The 16,978-nt window shown below is 40.9% G+C and overlaps 1 protein-coding gene across 1 annotated transcript in view; it reads left to right on the top strand.

The window, feature by feature from the left end:
- The window catches only part of VWF (von Willebrand factor), a gene marked incomplete at its 3' end in the record, with an annotated part of 118,387 nt that overhangs the window by 3,727 nt on the left and 97,682 nt on the right, over positions 1 to 16,978 (top strand). The window contains exons 4-7 of the mRNA XM_010014333.1: positions 322 to 424; positions 510 to 718; positions 8,945 to 9,069; positions 16,245 to 16,461. Of these exons, the coding sequence (XP_010012635.1) occupies positions 322 to 424; positions 510 to 718; positions 8,945 to 9,069; positions 16,245 to 16,461 (654 nt within the window). The remainder of the gene's footprint in view (positions 1 to 321; positions 425 to 509; positions 719 to 8,944; positions 9,070 to 16,244; positions 16,462 to 16,978) is intronic.

The raw sequence follows: 16,978 nt of genomic DNA, 5'->3' as shown, positions 1-16,978 counted from the left end.
GGAAAGAGCACAGCAAATTGTTGTGCACATCTCCTGTGGAAGCTCCTCCAATGTGCATGGTAGGATGGGCAATTCACTGGCTAGACAGTAACAGTGAGAGCATGAGTCCATAGCCAGGGCTAGGTCATGTGCCTGCCGGTAACTGATGCCAGCCCTCATCCTGGGACTATCTGTCCATTTCACATTAAGCAACTATGGGATGAAGTGCATAGATGGCTCTTGAAAACGTTACATATGTTCCCAACTCTGCAGTGTGTTACTTACAAGTTGTCCTCCCAAGTTCCAGAGCTAACAATATTTGCTTATGTCTCATCTCTTCAGGTGACTACCAGGATGGAAAGAAAATTGGTTTCTCTGTTTATCTTGGAGAATATTTCAGTCTTCGCTTCTCTTTAGATGGAGTTGTGATGCGGGAAGACAAAAGGTACCTGTGGGAACAAGTATTCCAGCAGAACTCCCTGATGTTTTCAGTGTGTCATATTCTGAGAAATACCTATTTTTCTTCACAGGGTTTCCATACCTTTTGCCTCCAATGGCATATTTATAGAGAAGGAGGCAGGTTATTACAAAATATCCAGCGATGAGCATGGCTTTGTGGTGAAGATTGATATCAGTGGGAATATTCAGATAATCTTTCAAGAAAAGCACTATAATAAGACCTGTGGGTTGTGTGGCAACTTTAATATATTTCCTGAAGATGACTTCAGAACTCAGGAAGGTAGGACTACGACTAACTGATTATATTTTAATATACACTCTGCACACTCTTCCTGATGGGTGATTCAACAAAGATATTGCTTATCCAGCAAAATGTTTCTACAAAACCTGTCAGGTGCCTCATCTTGATGTGCTCAAAAGCTGTCTAAGTTCTTTCACCTTCCTTTCTCCTGAAGGGAAATTGCTGTCACATCCCATTCTTGAGCAAAGCCCATAAGTCTGAATTTAACACTTTTAGAAATCTTGAATCTAGAGACACAAAGCTACAGGCTAAAAAAAAAAAGGTATAATACAGTGTTTGGAGAGGCCAACTAGGAGAAGACCCAGCAAAAATGATGTGAGGAATACTCATTGATTCCACTTCTAATTTTTCATGAGTTAGACAAGTAGGAGTATGAATAGTGTTGCAATAACAGTATATTAAATTCTGGAGGTTGCTTCTGGCAGGTTTGAACTTGGATTTGGCATGGGATGCTGTTCTATAAAGTGGTTACCTTTTAATGACATTTTCCTGTCTATATTGGCTGTTGGACTGGAGGTGCACTCTATATCACACCAATTCCTATTAAAAGGGAGAGACAAGACTGCTTTTGCTGCTCTCTACACCTTTATGTGAAGTCTGCCAGTGTGGGTGAAGACTCAGAGTTGTGGAAAAGCCCTGAATATGACTTTGAAGGACTAATCTTGATCTGTGGTATCTGGGAGTCTTCTAATTCTTCGCACTTACCTGAAAAGGAAAGATTTAGAGTAAAGTTAATTAAAACATTAGTCTGTTAAATTGATAGTGTAGGATATGTATTTAAAATAAATCATACAGAAAATAGAAAGGGAGACAAAGCAGCTTGGAGAAGAGCCTGACATTGCTCCAGAGAAGTAAGGTGTGTTTTACTGACAGTTGGGAAACATAAGCATAGCTTCAACGTACAGAAAAAACCCTGATTTCATAATGTGTTAAAATGATTGATCAGTGCTTCAGCAATGTAAATAATACGAAACAAACTCAGCCCACAGAACTGGGGGCTTGGAAAACTTGTTGTGTTGAGATCTGAAGTTTATGTCTTTTTTTAACAGACAGTAAATAGGAGTGAGGCTATTGCAAAAAGCTGGAGAAGGAAAGGAGACGGTATTGCCTCCGACTCTTCAGATGTAGAAGGTTCTTTTCTGCTTAAATGTGATTCATGCGGTGTTTGTTTAACATGTCAGAGACTGTATCCTCCCTTTTAAAAAAAACCCAGTGCTTTCACAGCCACAGGTTTCTGAATGTAAGGAAGTGACAGAGTCACTGCTTGGAAGAGCTGAAAAATAATGAAGTGACAGAGAACATGTGTAGCTCTTCCTCCTTACTGAGGAAGGCCCTAACATCTGTATTCTACATGGACATACAATTCGGTGTTTTTAGCCTAAAGAATAGAATTGTGCATCAACCATTCTGCCTTTTTTTTTTTTTCCTTGCTGATACAATAGACCTTTCATTTAAACTACTTTAGAAGGAATTTGGATTAATTATGTTTTAACTTGTTGTATCAGTAAGGGACGTCACTATGCCCACACAATGTTTGTCCCCTTGGCAGTGCTGCTGGTGCGGAAGTCCATATGAGCATTTCTTAACTTGCTCCGAGTAAAATCAGCTTTTGATTAATTCAGTTTTTTTTGAACTGTTGAAGCTAACTTTCAGATGAGGAGCAACAGAAGCAGCTGGGAGAGGTAATATTCTCTAAACAAAAGATCTTGGCAGGCAATTGGTAGCTTGTGAAGCAGTTTGCCTTTTTCTTTCCACTGCAGTTTGTATTTGCTCTCCATTTAGCCTGATTAGATCTCATAAAGGTCAACCCAACCCAGGATGTGAGCTTTGTGGCATGACTTAGTGATTGGAGGGCACTGAAGTGTTACCTTAAGGGTGCTGGCAAACTGAACTCTCCTGCTGATGTATCCATTGCTTCCTGTTAAAATCTGGCCATATTTTGATTTATCGGATTGGGCCCCGAGTTCTACTCCATTAGATACATTTCTGGGCTGGATTTGTATTGATAATAAATACAATAAGATCTTTCAGCTTCAGAGTAATACGCAGTGGAAGCATAATGCACAAAGGAAAAAGACAATGATCTAAAGTTGCCAAGATTATGGGCTCTCATGTGGAAACCCTTGGTGTGCAGATCTGAATGTCAGAGGCAAAGGAAGAGAGATGATGCTAGAGATTATGCATTTGATGGCCCATTTCTAGGGCTTCTCTGTGGCACCAAAGGTCCACATCCCAAAATTCAGATAGAATCTACCCGTGGATTGAATCTTCATGTCTTTCACGAAGCATCATACATTTTGTCATAGTTTCAACAAAATGGCGATGTTTATGTTGAAAAAAAATGAAAACATGATTTTTCTGTATCTTAGGGAAAAAAAAAAAGTGACTTAACACAGAGGATTAGTTTGCTTTGGTGCTAAGGAAGTGGTTTATGATACAGAACTTCATTAATTATATGAGGCACTAAGGTTACCCTTCAGTGCCCTCCGATCGGGCCTACAGGAAATCTGGAGAGAGACTTTTTACAAGGGCATGTAATGACAGGACAAGGGGGAATGGCTTTAAACTAATGGATGGGAAATTTGCATTAGATATCAAGAAGTTCCTCCCTGTGAGGGTGCTGAGGCGCTGGCACAGGTTGCCCAGAGGAGCTGTGGCTGCCCCATCCCTGGCAGTGTTCAAGGCCAGGTTGGACGGGTCTTGGAGCAACCTGGTCTAGTGGAAGGTGTCCCTGCTTGTGGCAGAGGATTGGAACTGGATGAACCTTAAGGTCCCTTCCAACCCAAACTAGCCTGTGATTCTGTGATATTTGGATTGTTCTGGGGTGGTGGGGAAATAAGAGGCAAAGCAACTGCTCTATTAATGGACATTACCACTTACAGTGAGTAAATAAAAGAGGTGTGAAGGAAAGGGTGTCTAAACAGTGAACAGTGTGCAATCATTTTTATTTTCTCTTGATATATTTATACTCATGTACTATAATTCATCCAATTATGTGTTATTGTCATAGCAGTCCTGTGATACCTCACTGTGTTTTGATGTACAAACTGAAAACTGATAGTCTGATGAGAGGATAACACATTGCTTCTGGATACATTTTTGATGCTCAGTTACTGAGGTCCTGGAGGTGTAAGTGACGTGACTCAAACTATGATACCCTTGCAAATGAATATTGGTAGGACCCAGCTTTGAAGGTAGTGGCCTTAGGCAGTAGCTGTTGAACCTTAAAAGTCTCCCCAGTAGGTTTCAGTGTTGCAGACGCACGTTGTCATTCAGAGGATGGGGTGCAGAGTCACTCTCATTGACATAGTTTGCTACTAAACTAGTTCATCCTGCAGAGAAGTGCTCATGTCCTGTTGAGACTTACAAACAAAATTGACTGTTCTGTATTTGATTGCTTGTTTATTGGATTGGCAGTAAATACAAGCCAGCTGCCCCTTGACAATTTGTTCTCACACTTTCAGCGTAATTAAAACATAAAGAGTTCTCAGAAGCTTTCCAGGGTTTGTTTGTTTGGTTTTCCCCTAGATCCCCAAGAAGGAGTTAATTTCTCCTTTTCTTGCCAGCTAGGCTCTGGTCCTTTATAGCCATCCTCTGGATGCTTCCAAGACTCAGTGATTGAACAGGCTCTGCTTTCTGACATCACCATACACTCGTAACTGGTTGACAGTCTTTTCTTATAAGAAACATGAAATTGAATCGTTTCTAGATGCTCAGATATGTATTTGACAGCCTTAAGACATTTGAGTGTCTCACAGTCATCATCATGAGCATTTTACAGTTGGGAATCCAAAGCACAGGCTGGAAGAGATGACTTCCATAATACTACAGAGGAAATCGGGCAACTTGATCCTGATTTCTCCTCAGGGCATGCACACATGAGCAAGGCCCCCAGACCCCATAGCCTTGCACTATGTTAGTGGTCAAAGGGCATGCTTTTATCTTGTAGAAAGAGTAAGGTAATTTCTCCCCAGTGAGAAAGACTGCAGTGCAGGCTCCTACAGCTTATTTGTATGTCTGTAGCCTAAGTCTTTGCCCAGTACTCTTATTACTGAGCTTCTAACAATGATATTGCTGTGATAGGTGCTTGGATGTCTACGCCATCATAGAATCATAAAATAGTTAGGGTTGGAAAGGACCTTAAGATCATCTAGTTCCAACCGCCCTGCCATGGGCAGGGATACCTTCTACTAGACCATGTCACCCAGGGCTCTGTCCAGCCTGGCCTTGAACGCTGCCAGGGATGGAGCATCTACCACTTCACTGGGTAGCCTGTTCCAGTGCCTCACCACTGAAGTTTATTTGTACAAAAGAGGAATATTAATCCATCATTTTGTTATTTGTGCATGTTAAACACTCTTGGCATTATGGGGGGAAAAAAAACCAACCCAAATTAATCCAGCCCCAGTCCCATTATGCTTTCCTTGGCATTGGCAGGAAGCATATTTCTGGGAATCTGTCTCCAAATTACAAAGACATTAATGATAAAACAATACGCATGACTAATTTTGGATAAAGGCTTGATATTCTGAGCCTGCTCCAGCTGTCAGCAACATATTCCAGCCATTTAAGCTGCTGAAATACAGAATTTGTGATGCCACTGGAAAGTGGTAAGGAACAAATCTGATGTTTCAGCTAATGTTTTCATTCCAAAAGTAGTATAAATGCATGTGAACGAATATGCAACTTCCCTATGTGGTACCTGTTATCAGAAGCTCTTAAAGCATGTTCTTAACTCACAGTGATAGTAATGCAGATATTTATATATATTTTTTTTCTCCCCTAGAAAAATATAACTTTTCATCAGCCTGAATGTTTTGGCAGTTTAAAGGATATCACTAATTTGATTTTAGGCAAGTTTTTGGTTGGCCTAAGTAAATGATCTTATTTTCCTTTTTGCATTTTAACTTGAAAGCAAAGCAAATGGATTCTCAAGAGAATTTAGCTGTTATTTACAAACAGTACAGATGAAGAAGACTTGCCTTGTACCTGTCTTCATTATATGGCATTTATCTGAGATGCCATAAACCTGTGTTCATAATCCACTCTATTCAGGGTTTGGAATCAAAGTTAGACATTTCAGTTTTGAGGAGTGTGCCTTCATCACTGTGCTGTAGAGTTTGAGATGGCTCTTTCCGTCTCTTGTGTTTAGTATTATGAATTTTATATTCATTGAACCAGAGGGGGAAGGAAACTCTGTATAGCCCATGGCTTCAATATTTCATATCATTAATTTGGTCCAAACTATGGCTCAGTGTTTGGTCAACTTTGCTAATAGTTTTGTTTGCCTGGAACCATGTACAAAACCATGTAAAACTGTGCAGAAAAAAACAAACTTCAAGAGAAACCAACCAACAAACAAAATCAAAACAAAATCCAAACTAAAAAAAAAAAAAACCCACAACAAAAAACCCAGAAAAAACCCACCCCCAAAAAAAGAAAAAAAATCCAGCCCCAAACCCCAAACCAAATCCAAACAAGGAAAGAAAACAAAACAAAACAAACCCAGAAAAACCAAGAACCACAACGAACAACCCCCTAACAAACAAAACCCCCCATTGCTTGGTAAATAACCAAGGTGTGAAAGTTTATGCACCTCCGTTCGCAGTATTGTAGAGTCTTGAACAAATTCTTGCATGTGTTTTACAGATGAATTAATAGACCCTGGGAAGAGTTAACCTGATGTGCCTATGGCCATATGGGAAATCTGGAGGAGGTCCAGGGAGGGAGGTCAGCGTTCTTGCCTCCCACTCACATACCTTGAGTGTGAGGTGGTTATTGGTAATGCTTCCCCTTGCCTAATCATCAGTCTTAAAGTAAACAAGCAGCACAGTGTTTTCAGATTTCAAAAGGAACTGGTGATATTGAGACCCAGATACCACAGTGAATGCTGATTTTTCTGTCAGGAGTGAACATCATCTGTGTGAAAAACAGACATGTGAAAGCAACTGTTCTGACCAGAAAAGAAAAAAAGGGGGGAGAAAGAAGGGGTGGAGTTATGTCCAAAACATGTCAGTGTGGTGTGTGTTGGTTTTTGTTTGTTTGCTTGCTTGCTTTGCAGCAGTCTCATTTTAAAGTCATAGTGCCTCTCTAGCCCTTTATTTGTTGCTATAGGTCACTTAGGGCTACACTAGACAAATAACAGGAAAAAACACTGTCAGCTGGTATCTCTTAAATCATTATTATCCTAGATTTTTACTGTCCTATGTTGAGGAGGCTTGCCTGGGGCAAGACTTCGAGCTATTGAGCTAACTCAAATCAATCAAGTATTGCCTGTTCAAAACAGCTTGTAGCTTAATTTAAGGGCCCCAAGACTTTGCAAGGAGGAAGAAATGCTCTGGCAAGTTGTTGGCAAACTGCTTGTACCTTTGGAAATATGTGCTAATATACAGACAGGTGCTGGCAACAAGAGGGTTTGAAAAGCAGGTTCCAAAAAAAACACACACCCCAAGGAACCCCACAAAAGATTTTAAATTATTTATATATTGGGGAAAAAAAAAAAGAAAAAAAAGGAGAAACTAAAATCCAGGTGACCAGCATTTCAAGGCCACAAGTTGTCCCAGCCTTCAAATCTTAACTTGTGGGTGAATGAGGATCTTGGGGTACCTGCCAATGGGAAGCTCAACATGGATGTGCATTCAGACCAGAGGAACACTACTTGAGAGTGGAACCCATCTCCCATTACGCATAGCTGTTGGTGTAAAGCTGCATTAGCGCAAATAAAAAGGAGTGTATTTAATTTGGTACCTTGCTTCTCATCAGGCTAGATTTAGTTGTTACACTAATCTCTACAGTCTATAGTAAGCTGAAGAGTTGTGTTCTTGTTTTTCTTTCCCTGTCTTGAGTTTTGGCTGCCTAGATGAAAATTTCATGCCTTTTACTGCTTCTCCTTGTCATACTTTCTTCTTTTGACATTGGCTGTGAGCCTAACGTGCTACATTTATAAACCCCTAATTTGTAGTTTACAGAAAGTCTACTAGAGGCTACTGGCTTTATTACATCTACCTTAGCATTCTCAGCGTAGTTTTTACAACTACTCTTTAGTTTAGGAACAGTTTTAGCATTCAGTATATTCTGTATGTTTGTACTTAATGTACAGCAGGTAGCTCAATTAATTACTTTTATTTCATAAAATGATAAATTATAAAATACGAAATATAAAAATATTCTGTAGATAAATTTGGGAAGCATTTGGTATGTTTTCCAGATACAGTCAGGTTTGTGTGTCAGCATATTCTGTGCATAAGGTCTTGGGTATTGTTTTGACAGCAGCAACAGATCCTCTCACATGCAACACATCAGGGAAAGTTGCAGAATTGAGAGACATGAAATTAACTGTTTTGTAGCAGGAACTCGCAGAAGGAAGCAGAGGTAGTCCTCAAATCAGCAAGGCCTTGAATAAGAGGCAAAAGAGGGAGAAGGGAATATTCCCTTTCTGGGAGGATTCCTTTTCTCCCAAGGATGGAGCAAGAGAAGCAGAGAACCTGGCTTGCATCTCCCAGGAAGTGCCAGCCATACAGGTTACCTTCTTCACTTTTGCTTTTATGCAAAATGGGTGCAAATCTTGTCAAACCTGGGCCAGGAGCTGCTTGTGATATGGCAGAGGAGCTGTTTCAGGACACTTTCTACACAGTAAGATCATGGGCCCAAGCAGTATATGGTGTATGTAAGTTCTTTGGCACACAAGATTTAGTTTCAGACAGGAGAAAATCAAGGCCATCTGGGACCAGGAACGCTAATACTTTCTCTGGCTAAGGAGAGCAACCTCATTTTGTTTGCCTCCCTCATATGTCTTTATTTTATTGACAACTTTTAGATAGAATGAAAATGCGTAGGCATGCTTAGGCTTCTGAAGATTATAGCTGAACAGCAAGTAACTCCTGCCATGCTCACGAAAATGTGAGAAGTGCTGGGAGCTGCCTTCTGCAGGCTTTAGTCTGTCCTTGAGGTCCTCTGCAGGAATCAGTCCAGATCACAGAGAGGGTCTTTTCTACAGTCAATCTGTTTTGGAACAGAAATTTATTTGATATGACAGTTTTTAGTTTCAGAAACAGCTTTTATGATTTAGTGATGGTCTTGGCAGTCCTGAGGGTAATGGTTGGACTTGATGATCTATTCCAACCTAGTTGATTCTAAGATTCTATGATTCAGCAGACTATCACATCTGTATAATGACTACTTGTTGCTTCTGTCCTTCATTCACAGGGACCCTTGTGGCAAACAGTTACGACTTTGCAAACTCCTGGGCTTTGCACAGTGAAAACAAGCAGTGCAAGAGAGTGCGGACTCCAAGCAACACCTGCAACATTTCATCTGAGATTGCAGAGAAGGTTGGTGCCACAAGATACCATTCTGGTTTCAGTCCTCCCATACCTGAAGGCAGCTTGCTTGCCTTGTGGCAGAAGAACACAAATGCTTCCTCGTAATCCATGCCTGCACCTAACGTGGTCCTCCCGCAGCAAGTGTTTAGGGTGGGAGGTGCAGGAGATACCTGTTTTGAGTTTCTGGGGTGCAGTGTGGTCTGAGATAGCTATACTGGGCACTGATCTTGCTGCTGCACTGGAACAAGGTACATGGCTCCTCATCCAGCTAGTTAAATAGCTATCTGGTGGTGGTTGTATGTAGGTCGCTGCTGTGGTGCAGCTGGGTCGTGTGCAGGGTGAAGGTGGAAGTGACACATTTGCAGCATAGCCTGTGCTGTCTGTGTGTGTTTGCACTGTTTCCGTGAGCCATCGTGGCTCTGGATGCAGGATGCAGCTGTGTGCCTGAGGTTCCTGAGCTACCTGCACGCTCTGACTGGGGCTAGCAGGAAGATTTCTGTGCTGGGCTGCCCGGTGCTGTGGAGAAGCGACCTTGGAGACTGCATGTTATGACTGATGTCTTTCTTACATGCAGTGTTGAGAAAGGAACAGTTTACTTACTAGTTAGTGAATGCAATTTCCTCTCCTACTGCACCCTCCCTGTCATTCTTTCTAAAACTGTAGTACTTATATACCCCTCCCTCCTAATACCCAACACACAAACATCAAATGGATAAAAAAAGAAACCAACAGCTTACTTGAGCCTGAAGGGTGAGTTGCTGCCAAAGAAACTTTGGTACTACTTGGGAAAAGTGTGTTTAAGTTGTGCCTGTAGAACGAAGTAGTCAATTCCCTTTCTAATTCTGCCAGCTGGGAAGCAATAGTTCTGAAACCTCTGTGGGCACCACCACCACAGATGGTATTTGTGAATGTTTTGGAGTTCATATACCTGGGAGTCACCTGAGTGGGGAGATGCTTCAGCTAGGCTATTTTTGACAGAGGAGATGTTCTCTGTAGATGTTGCAGGGGCTCTGTGCTTTTTCCCTTGCCAGGAGGAGGAGGTTCTTTCAGCTATGCATGTAATGGTAGCTCTGATTTGCTAAAGAAACACAGAACTGCTTGTCTCAGTCATCTCTGTGACCCCTTTTGCTGCATCAACCTGTTTCTTCTCCTCTTTTAAAAGTATAAACATGTTCCTTGTTTTCCTTAGGCACAGGGTAGACACACACAGATGGTCACTTCCAGGGAGGAAAGTAGCTTTGAACATATACTGACTGCATGTGGTATTGCAGGTTATGATTGTCATGGTAAATTGAGCCTACCTCTATTGAGGGTTTGCATCTGGTCTCATGTAGTTTGTAAATCAGAATGATATCTTGCGTGCTATGTTTAGATTTATGCCAAAGTAACTGAGGCCAAAATTTAGCTGTCAGTTTCTTGCTATGCAGGACCTGTAGACCAACACTTGTTAAACTAGGCTCAAATAATTTCTCAAGAGTAGTGGTACTTCTTGCAATGTACCTGCTCTACAGCTACTTTGAATGCTGGTTTCCTACTTACCTGGAAAAACCTAAGACTTGGACAAGCTTGCAAAGTTCTAACTCTTTACTTCCACTAAGCTTCTGGATGGCGACATATGTATTAGATGTGTTCTGAAATTCAGTGAAGCATGCTCATGACCCTTAGCACCACAGCTTCAGTCATGCAGCCTGCACACTTGGCTGAGTGTCACAGCAGTGAGTCCATGTTGGAAATCTCCAGCCTATTGAAGGTGGTGTGTCTGTGGCGTTCCTGTCAGGGTCAGGACTGATTGAACAACTGGCTTCATTAGTGGTGCATGGTGCCAAGGCTGTCACCAAAGCACGAAGGGTTTCAACCTGTCTTCTGAGGGAGAAGACTGTGTTTTAAACCTGGTTACAGCCCTAGAGCAGAGCTAGTTCTTGTGTCTGGTTGTGACCATTGGAATTTTATCTGTTCAAGCAAGTTTAATGTTTAGAAAATGACAACATTGCAACTGAGGCCAGGGAGGGGCATGCAGGGTGAAATCCTGTCTGATGGGTAGACTGCAACTAATGTGAGTTTTATACAGATCATGTTAAATATTGATGATTTATTGTGTAAAGTTTGCTCTCCCACAAATGGGATGGACTTACCTTCTCTCTCATGGGAGTTCATGGGCTCACAGCATTTAACATTGGCTTAATTTATCCACTGTGCAAGAATAAACACAGCACTATTAATAGAAGACCAGCCAAACGAGCGCCTGCTGAAGAATGTGGGGCTTTTTAATAGCCTGCTTTGTTTGCTTGCTTCAGCTTCAGGAATGTAAATCTCCTCTGTCTCCGAGCCTGCCTGCCTCCCTCCCTCCCTGCCGGGTGGTCAGCTGCTAGGTGAGGAAAACAATAGCCTTGATTCAGTGTGCTCCTCTCCCTGTCCCCCACTCGGGGTAGATCTGTGGTTTGCTTTGCTCTCTCTGCCCCCCACCACAACAGCATCCTTGGAGAGATGGCTTCTGACTTCTTCACAAGTGCAGTGAAGCCAAAAAGCCCTGTTGCTCTAACTTCAAATCATAGAAAACATGGGCAATTTCATATTCTTTAATAAAGAAGAGCTTTTGTTTTGATTAATGTATCAGCTCCATGCATCAGCTAAAGGTCTTGACCCAGCTCACGCTCTTACCCTGCTGTTGTTCTCTGCCTCTCCCTGCCCTCCACCTCCAAAACACATACACACTTCCACTTGTTTGACTATTGCTCTGCTTGCAGATATGGTTTCTTCTCAGATACTCATATTCTCCTCCTATGAAAGGAGGCAGCTTGGCATCTGCATGATGGAGCTGCCTGTTGGCTACCTGTCTTGTGGTCCGCAGAGCATGCCAAACTGGGTAGTGCTGGAGGAAGGGAGCTGCTGCCTCTCTTCCATGCCCTGCCCTCCCTGGTTGCTGTTTAGTTACCAAAAAGAAATCTGAGACCATAAAGAGATCTCTTTACAAAAAACAATCTCTGTATTGTCTGTTTTTTTTCACCACATGATGTGATGATTTAGGCTACCTGTTCAGTGAAGTACTACCTAATAGCCTTTTAGATGACTACTAGCGTGAGTAACATGGATCTTGAAGTATAAAATGGAGTGACATGAATAACTGTAGCTGTGAGGCAGCCTTGAAAGTATGTTTTAAGGCATTATGTTTGGTTTATGCATTCTTAGATGTTAACTTTATTTTCTAGATTTCACCTCTAATAGAAATGGTGCTTGGAAGCCACAGTTCACTACCTTTCATTTTTTTCTTATTAGGAAATTATACCTGTAACATAGAATCATAGAATAGTTATGATTGGTTGGAAAGGACCTTAAGATCATCTAGTTCCAACTCCCTGCCATGGGCAAGGACACTTCAGACTAGACCATGTTGCCCAAGGCTCTGTCCAACATGTTAGATGTGAAAATAACTGAAAAGAGAATTCAACTGATTTCTGCTTTTGATGAAACTCAGGTTTTCCTGCGATTGGTAAAAAGTAGTCCCACTTATGTCTCATGGAGTACTTCCATATGCAGTAAAGAAATAGTATTTATCCCCAGATCTGAAAGCAAGTGGGAGAAGTTTTTAGCTTTTGGACTGTAATTTGTAATGGTAAAGATCACAAGCAGGTCCAGCAAAGACATAGACATACAATGCTATAATATTTTATAGGGTTGAAAAGGAGGTCCACTATATCTAAAATCACATATTTCTGTTCCTGGAATCTACAGGCTAGCTGAATCAGCATTAGAATGAAGTGACTTCTGTCAGTTATTATGTTTGCTTAAACGTACAGCCAACATTTGGTGCACTAAACATACTGGCTTTGGAAATTTTTTACTTGGAAAGATGGGAGGCTAAATCATTCTCCCTTTGAGGGAACCAAAAGAAGATGTATTCTGAAAAAACTATACCCAATTACAGCATCAAAATATACCCTTCCTGCTTGATTTGGAATCATGTATCTATGTATCATAGGATGTAAATTCAAGGAGACAAGAGAGTGCGTCTACTTTCTTCTCTTACTTTCTAGGTTACATCTCTTTAATAGCAATTGTTAAGGAATAGGCAAATTCAGTTCTTGCGGCAGCAGAAGACAACACCACAGAAATTGGAAGAATGTACAAAATTCCACCTACAGCTCTGTGTAGTGGGACTGGGGCAGAAAAAAGGTCAGCAAGTTTGCAGTTGCTAAGGGTTGTTAGTGCCGGGACACCGCCAACCCATATAAAGAAACGCTTAAAATAGAACTCATGAAGAAGTCAAGGGAGAAGTTTCAAGACCTTTACCTGTGTTTCAGATATTGCAGTCAGTTCTGATAGTTTTAATCTTACAGCCACCTATACTCTAAGCACTCTTTCAGCATAAGGCTTCATTCCCTGGTTGGTTGGTTGTGTGGAGCTGTTTCCAGGACTTACAGCAGTGGGTGAGACTGCCAGTGTGTGGTGCTCACCATTGTATGTGCATTGTCCCCTAAACTAGCGAACAAGGACCTCTCTTAGTTCAGCCTGACCACTGAGTTTTAAAGACAGAAGAGAGAGAGAATAAAAATGTTCTGCAGAATGATTTCAGCTGGCAGGGACCACTGGAGGCCATATAGTCCAATCCCTTGCTTGAAACAGGGCCATCTTAGGTCAGGTTGCTCAGGTTTTTGTCCACTCATGTTTCAAGTCTTTGTCCACCCTCATGGTGAAAATTTTGTTGTTGTTGTTTTTTGTCTATTTGGATTTACTCATATTTCGGCTTATGTCCATTAATTCATCATAATAGTTGAGGTATACTTAAAAGATGGGAAGATTTCCGCTATAATTTCTTGTATAAAGTCTCTGGAAAATTTGAAGCAATTTGAATGGCAAGAAAACTTTTATGTCAAGAAAATGAACCGTTTGTTGCTTTCTAACATATATCATGATAATCAGCTAGAGCTCAGTCATTAGGTATCTCAATACTGAACACCACCAAAGGATACTATAGGCAAAAAAAAAGGTGTTTTGTTTTGTTTTTTTTTTTTTTGTGTGTGTGTGTGTATAATCTCCTTTATTTTTAAAGTCACTTCCATATCTGACATTTACTGGTATGTAATAAATGTGCTCATAAAAGATTGCTTCTACTAGTTTTGCTGTTTAAAGAAATATAGAGAATCTGAGTTCTATTGCAACAGAACAGTTGAGTTGTATTACCTTTTTAACCTTGTAATAACCGTATTAAACAAACTTATTATCACAGCCCCTACATGGATTTATTGCATATACTGGTTTTCTGTTGCATTTGATAGTATCTGGAGCAAGGCTTCGAGGAGTTCTGCACTGCTCATCCTCTGAAAGGCAGTGAGCTTGCTTTCAGTTATATTAGTTTCAGCTTGATGCACAGTTTTAATAGCTTTTTTTGGCTGCTTCATTGTTGTTACTTCCCCTTAGGGCATGTTTTCAGCTTTCTTGTACTTCTGTGTAGTTTTAGAGCAGCACCAACCACCATTTATGCAGTTTCTACTCCCTTTCTTCTAGTGTTTTTTTTCCAGGTGGTTCACCATGGTGGCTGTTATCTGGGCATTAGCATTATTCCAGGCTGGAGCTGATTTTCTGGAGGACAATCATGTTCAGCTCTCTTAAGGCAATACTGTTAGCGTTGCTTTAAGTTCCCTGAGACCTTTCTAGGAAAGCTCAAAGCCCCTTTCTGCAGGTGGTTGTTCATTGAGTACTTCGCTTAGCTCTGAATATATTCCCAATGGACCAGACATCTCTGATTGGTTTGTCTTCATAAGTAAGAAATTCTCTCTCAGTTCAGATATGTATTACCTTTAGCTGATCACCTGGACAAAATACCCTTTAGCAAACAGCAATCTGTTCTACTCAGCAGTTTTCCTATATAGGTATGCCATCTGAAATTCAGAGAAGACATACAGACATCTCCTGAACTCTGTGGTTTGTGGTTTGTTTTTGTTAGCACCCCCCCCCCCCCCTTAAATCTCCCAAAAAATGGAGGCCTCCCCCTCTTTTTTGGGTTTTTTTTTTTTTGTTTGTTTTTTTTGTTTGTTTGTTTTAACACAGCAACTTTTATGTGCTGTCACCTCAGGTACTTGTTAAGGTATTTAGGAGTAATGCATTGTTACTGTGAACTGCTGTGAAGAACATGCCCCCCATATTTAACACCTGAAATATACAGCATGGTTACATCTGTTTATGTGAAACACAGACAAATAAGTAAAAGAAAGTTTGAAACTGTTTGTTTGTGCTAGAATTGTCTCAAAAAAAAATCATTTTTCCACTTATCTAAACTCAGCATTATCCTTTCAGAAAGTTGCATTGAGGATCTCAGGCTTATTAAACTGTGACATAATGCATACATAAGAGCAAGTCTATTTGGGAGACTCCCATAGAGAACTTAGCCATAAGCTAAGTTTTCTTTAGGTTTTGTTTCACACACATCTAAGTTTCCTTTTAACTTGCTGCCACTGACAAGAGAGGTCTTGGTACGCTCACCCATCTCACTGTGCAGTCCTCTCCTTACACTAGGTATCACCATGCTGATTTAACTCCTGAGAAGAGGAGAACAAATTGCTTTTCTTCCCTGGGTTATTTTTCTGCTATTTGTCTGAGCTAAATTGACCTGTCGTGCACTGGACAAGCCAGCTGGGGTGACAGGAACATGTGGCCAGAAGTGGGAAACAAATTTGATTCCTCAGGTTCCAGTCAGACTTGATCTTTTCTTTCCCTCATTATCCAAAAGATTGTCTGGTCATATTTCTTCCTAAGTACCTCAATCATAAGTTCCTTTCCCTTGCTGTGTGTATCTTCCTGGTACTCAAGGCACCATCTGGTTCTTCATTGGTAAGAAGCAGTTCTTTGCTTCCCTCCATTTGCTGACTGGATGACTGACATGTTTCTACATGAAACATCTCTTGTATGACACTCTATTTTGTAATAATCCATATGTTAATGTCCCTCTGTGTGTGTATATATATATATGGGTGTGATAAATAAATGGATGTACCTCACTACTAGCTCTTGACTATTGATGTTATTTAACTACATGGTGGTGTTAAATAATAACCATGATGTTATTTAACAATAGTGGTGACAGTGTGTTTTGAAAAGTTTCTCCCTTCTTTCTGAGACTATAATAATTAATTTTGCCCTCTTTCTCTCTCTCTTTGTCTTTCTACCTTTGCTCCTCACTTGTTGCGCAGGGTATCATTGAAACCTGCCAGCTTCTAAGAACGTCTTTGACCTTCTCCCGGTGTCACCATCGAGTTGATCCAGAGCCATACATCAATCTCTGCGAAAGAGACGTCTGTGCCTGTACCCAGGGCATGGACTGTCACTGCTCGGTGTTCCTTGATTATGCAAGAAGCTGTGCTGATGAAGGAGTGATTTTGGACGGGTGGCCTGAAGAGAGCTCATGCAGTAAGCTGACAGAATTATTCCTATGCTGCGTATCCCAAATGAGATCACACTTGTCTTGCAGATTTATGTGCTGCAGCTAAAAGTAACCGGTGTTTTGTTAGGATGTTGATTCAGGTTGATTCAGGCATGGCAGGTTAAAACCTGAAATGCCTGTTACTTTCATTTATCTCAAGAACCTTTGCTTTCTCCCCTTTTCAGCTCTCCATCACCCACCTTTTTCTAGAATTTGTTGTCCCTATGTCAGGATTGTTTGAACCATAGATTCTGAGCTGTTACAGGTCCTACCATGGCATACAAAGTCAGTGAAGACTTATTTGATACCCAAAGATATAGACTAGGATGTTTAGGAGGTATTTCATGTATGGTTCAGATGTGTGATGTTATCCAGCCTGAACTTTTAAGTCAACATCATTGTGAAAGGCTCTCCTTGGTAATTTTTTTTTTTTTTTTAAATAAAAACCAATTGTTTCATCCTTTATTTGCTTGAACCAGTTACATTGAAATGGAGATGTTGCCT

This window comes from Nestor notabilis, unplaced genomic scaffold (assembly GCF_000696875.1).
Source record: "Nestor notabilis isolate BGI_N333 unplaced genomic scaffold, ASM69687v1 scaffold14415, whole genome shotgun sequence".
NCBI classification, from domain to species: domain Eukaryota; kingdom Metazoa; phylum Chordata; class Aves; order Psittaciformes; family Psittacidae; genus Nestor; species Nestor notabilis.
This window is presented reverse-complemented; position numbering and strand designations above follow the sequence as displayed.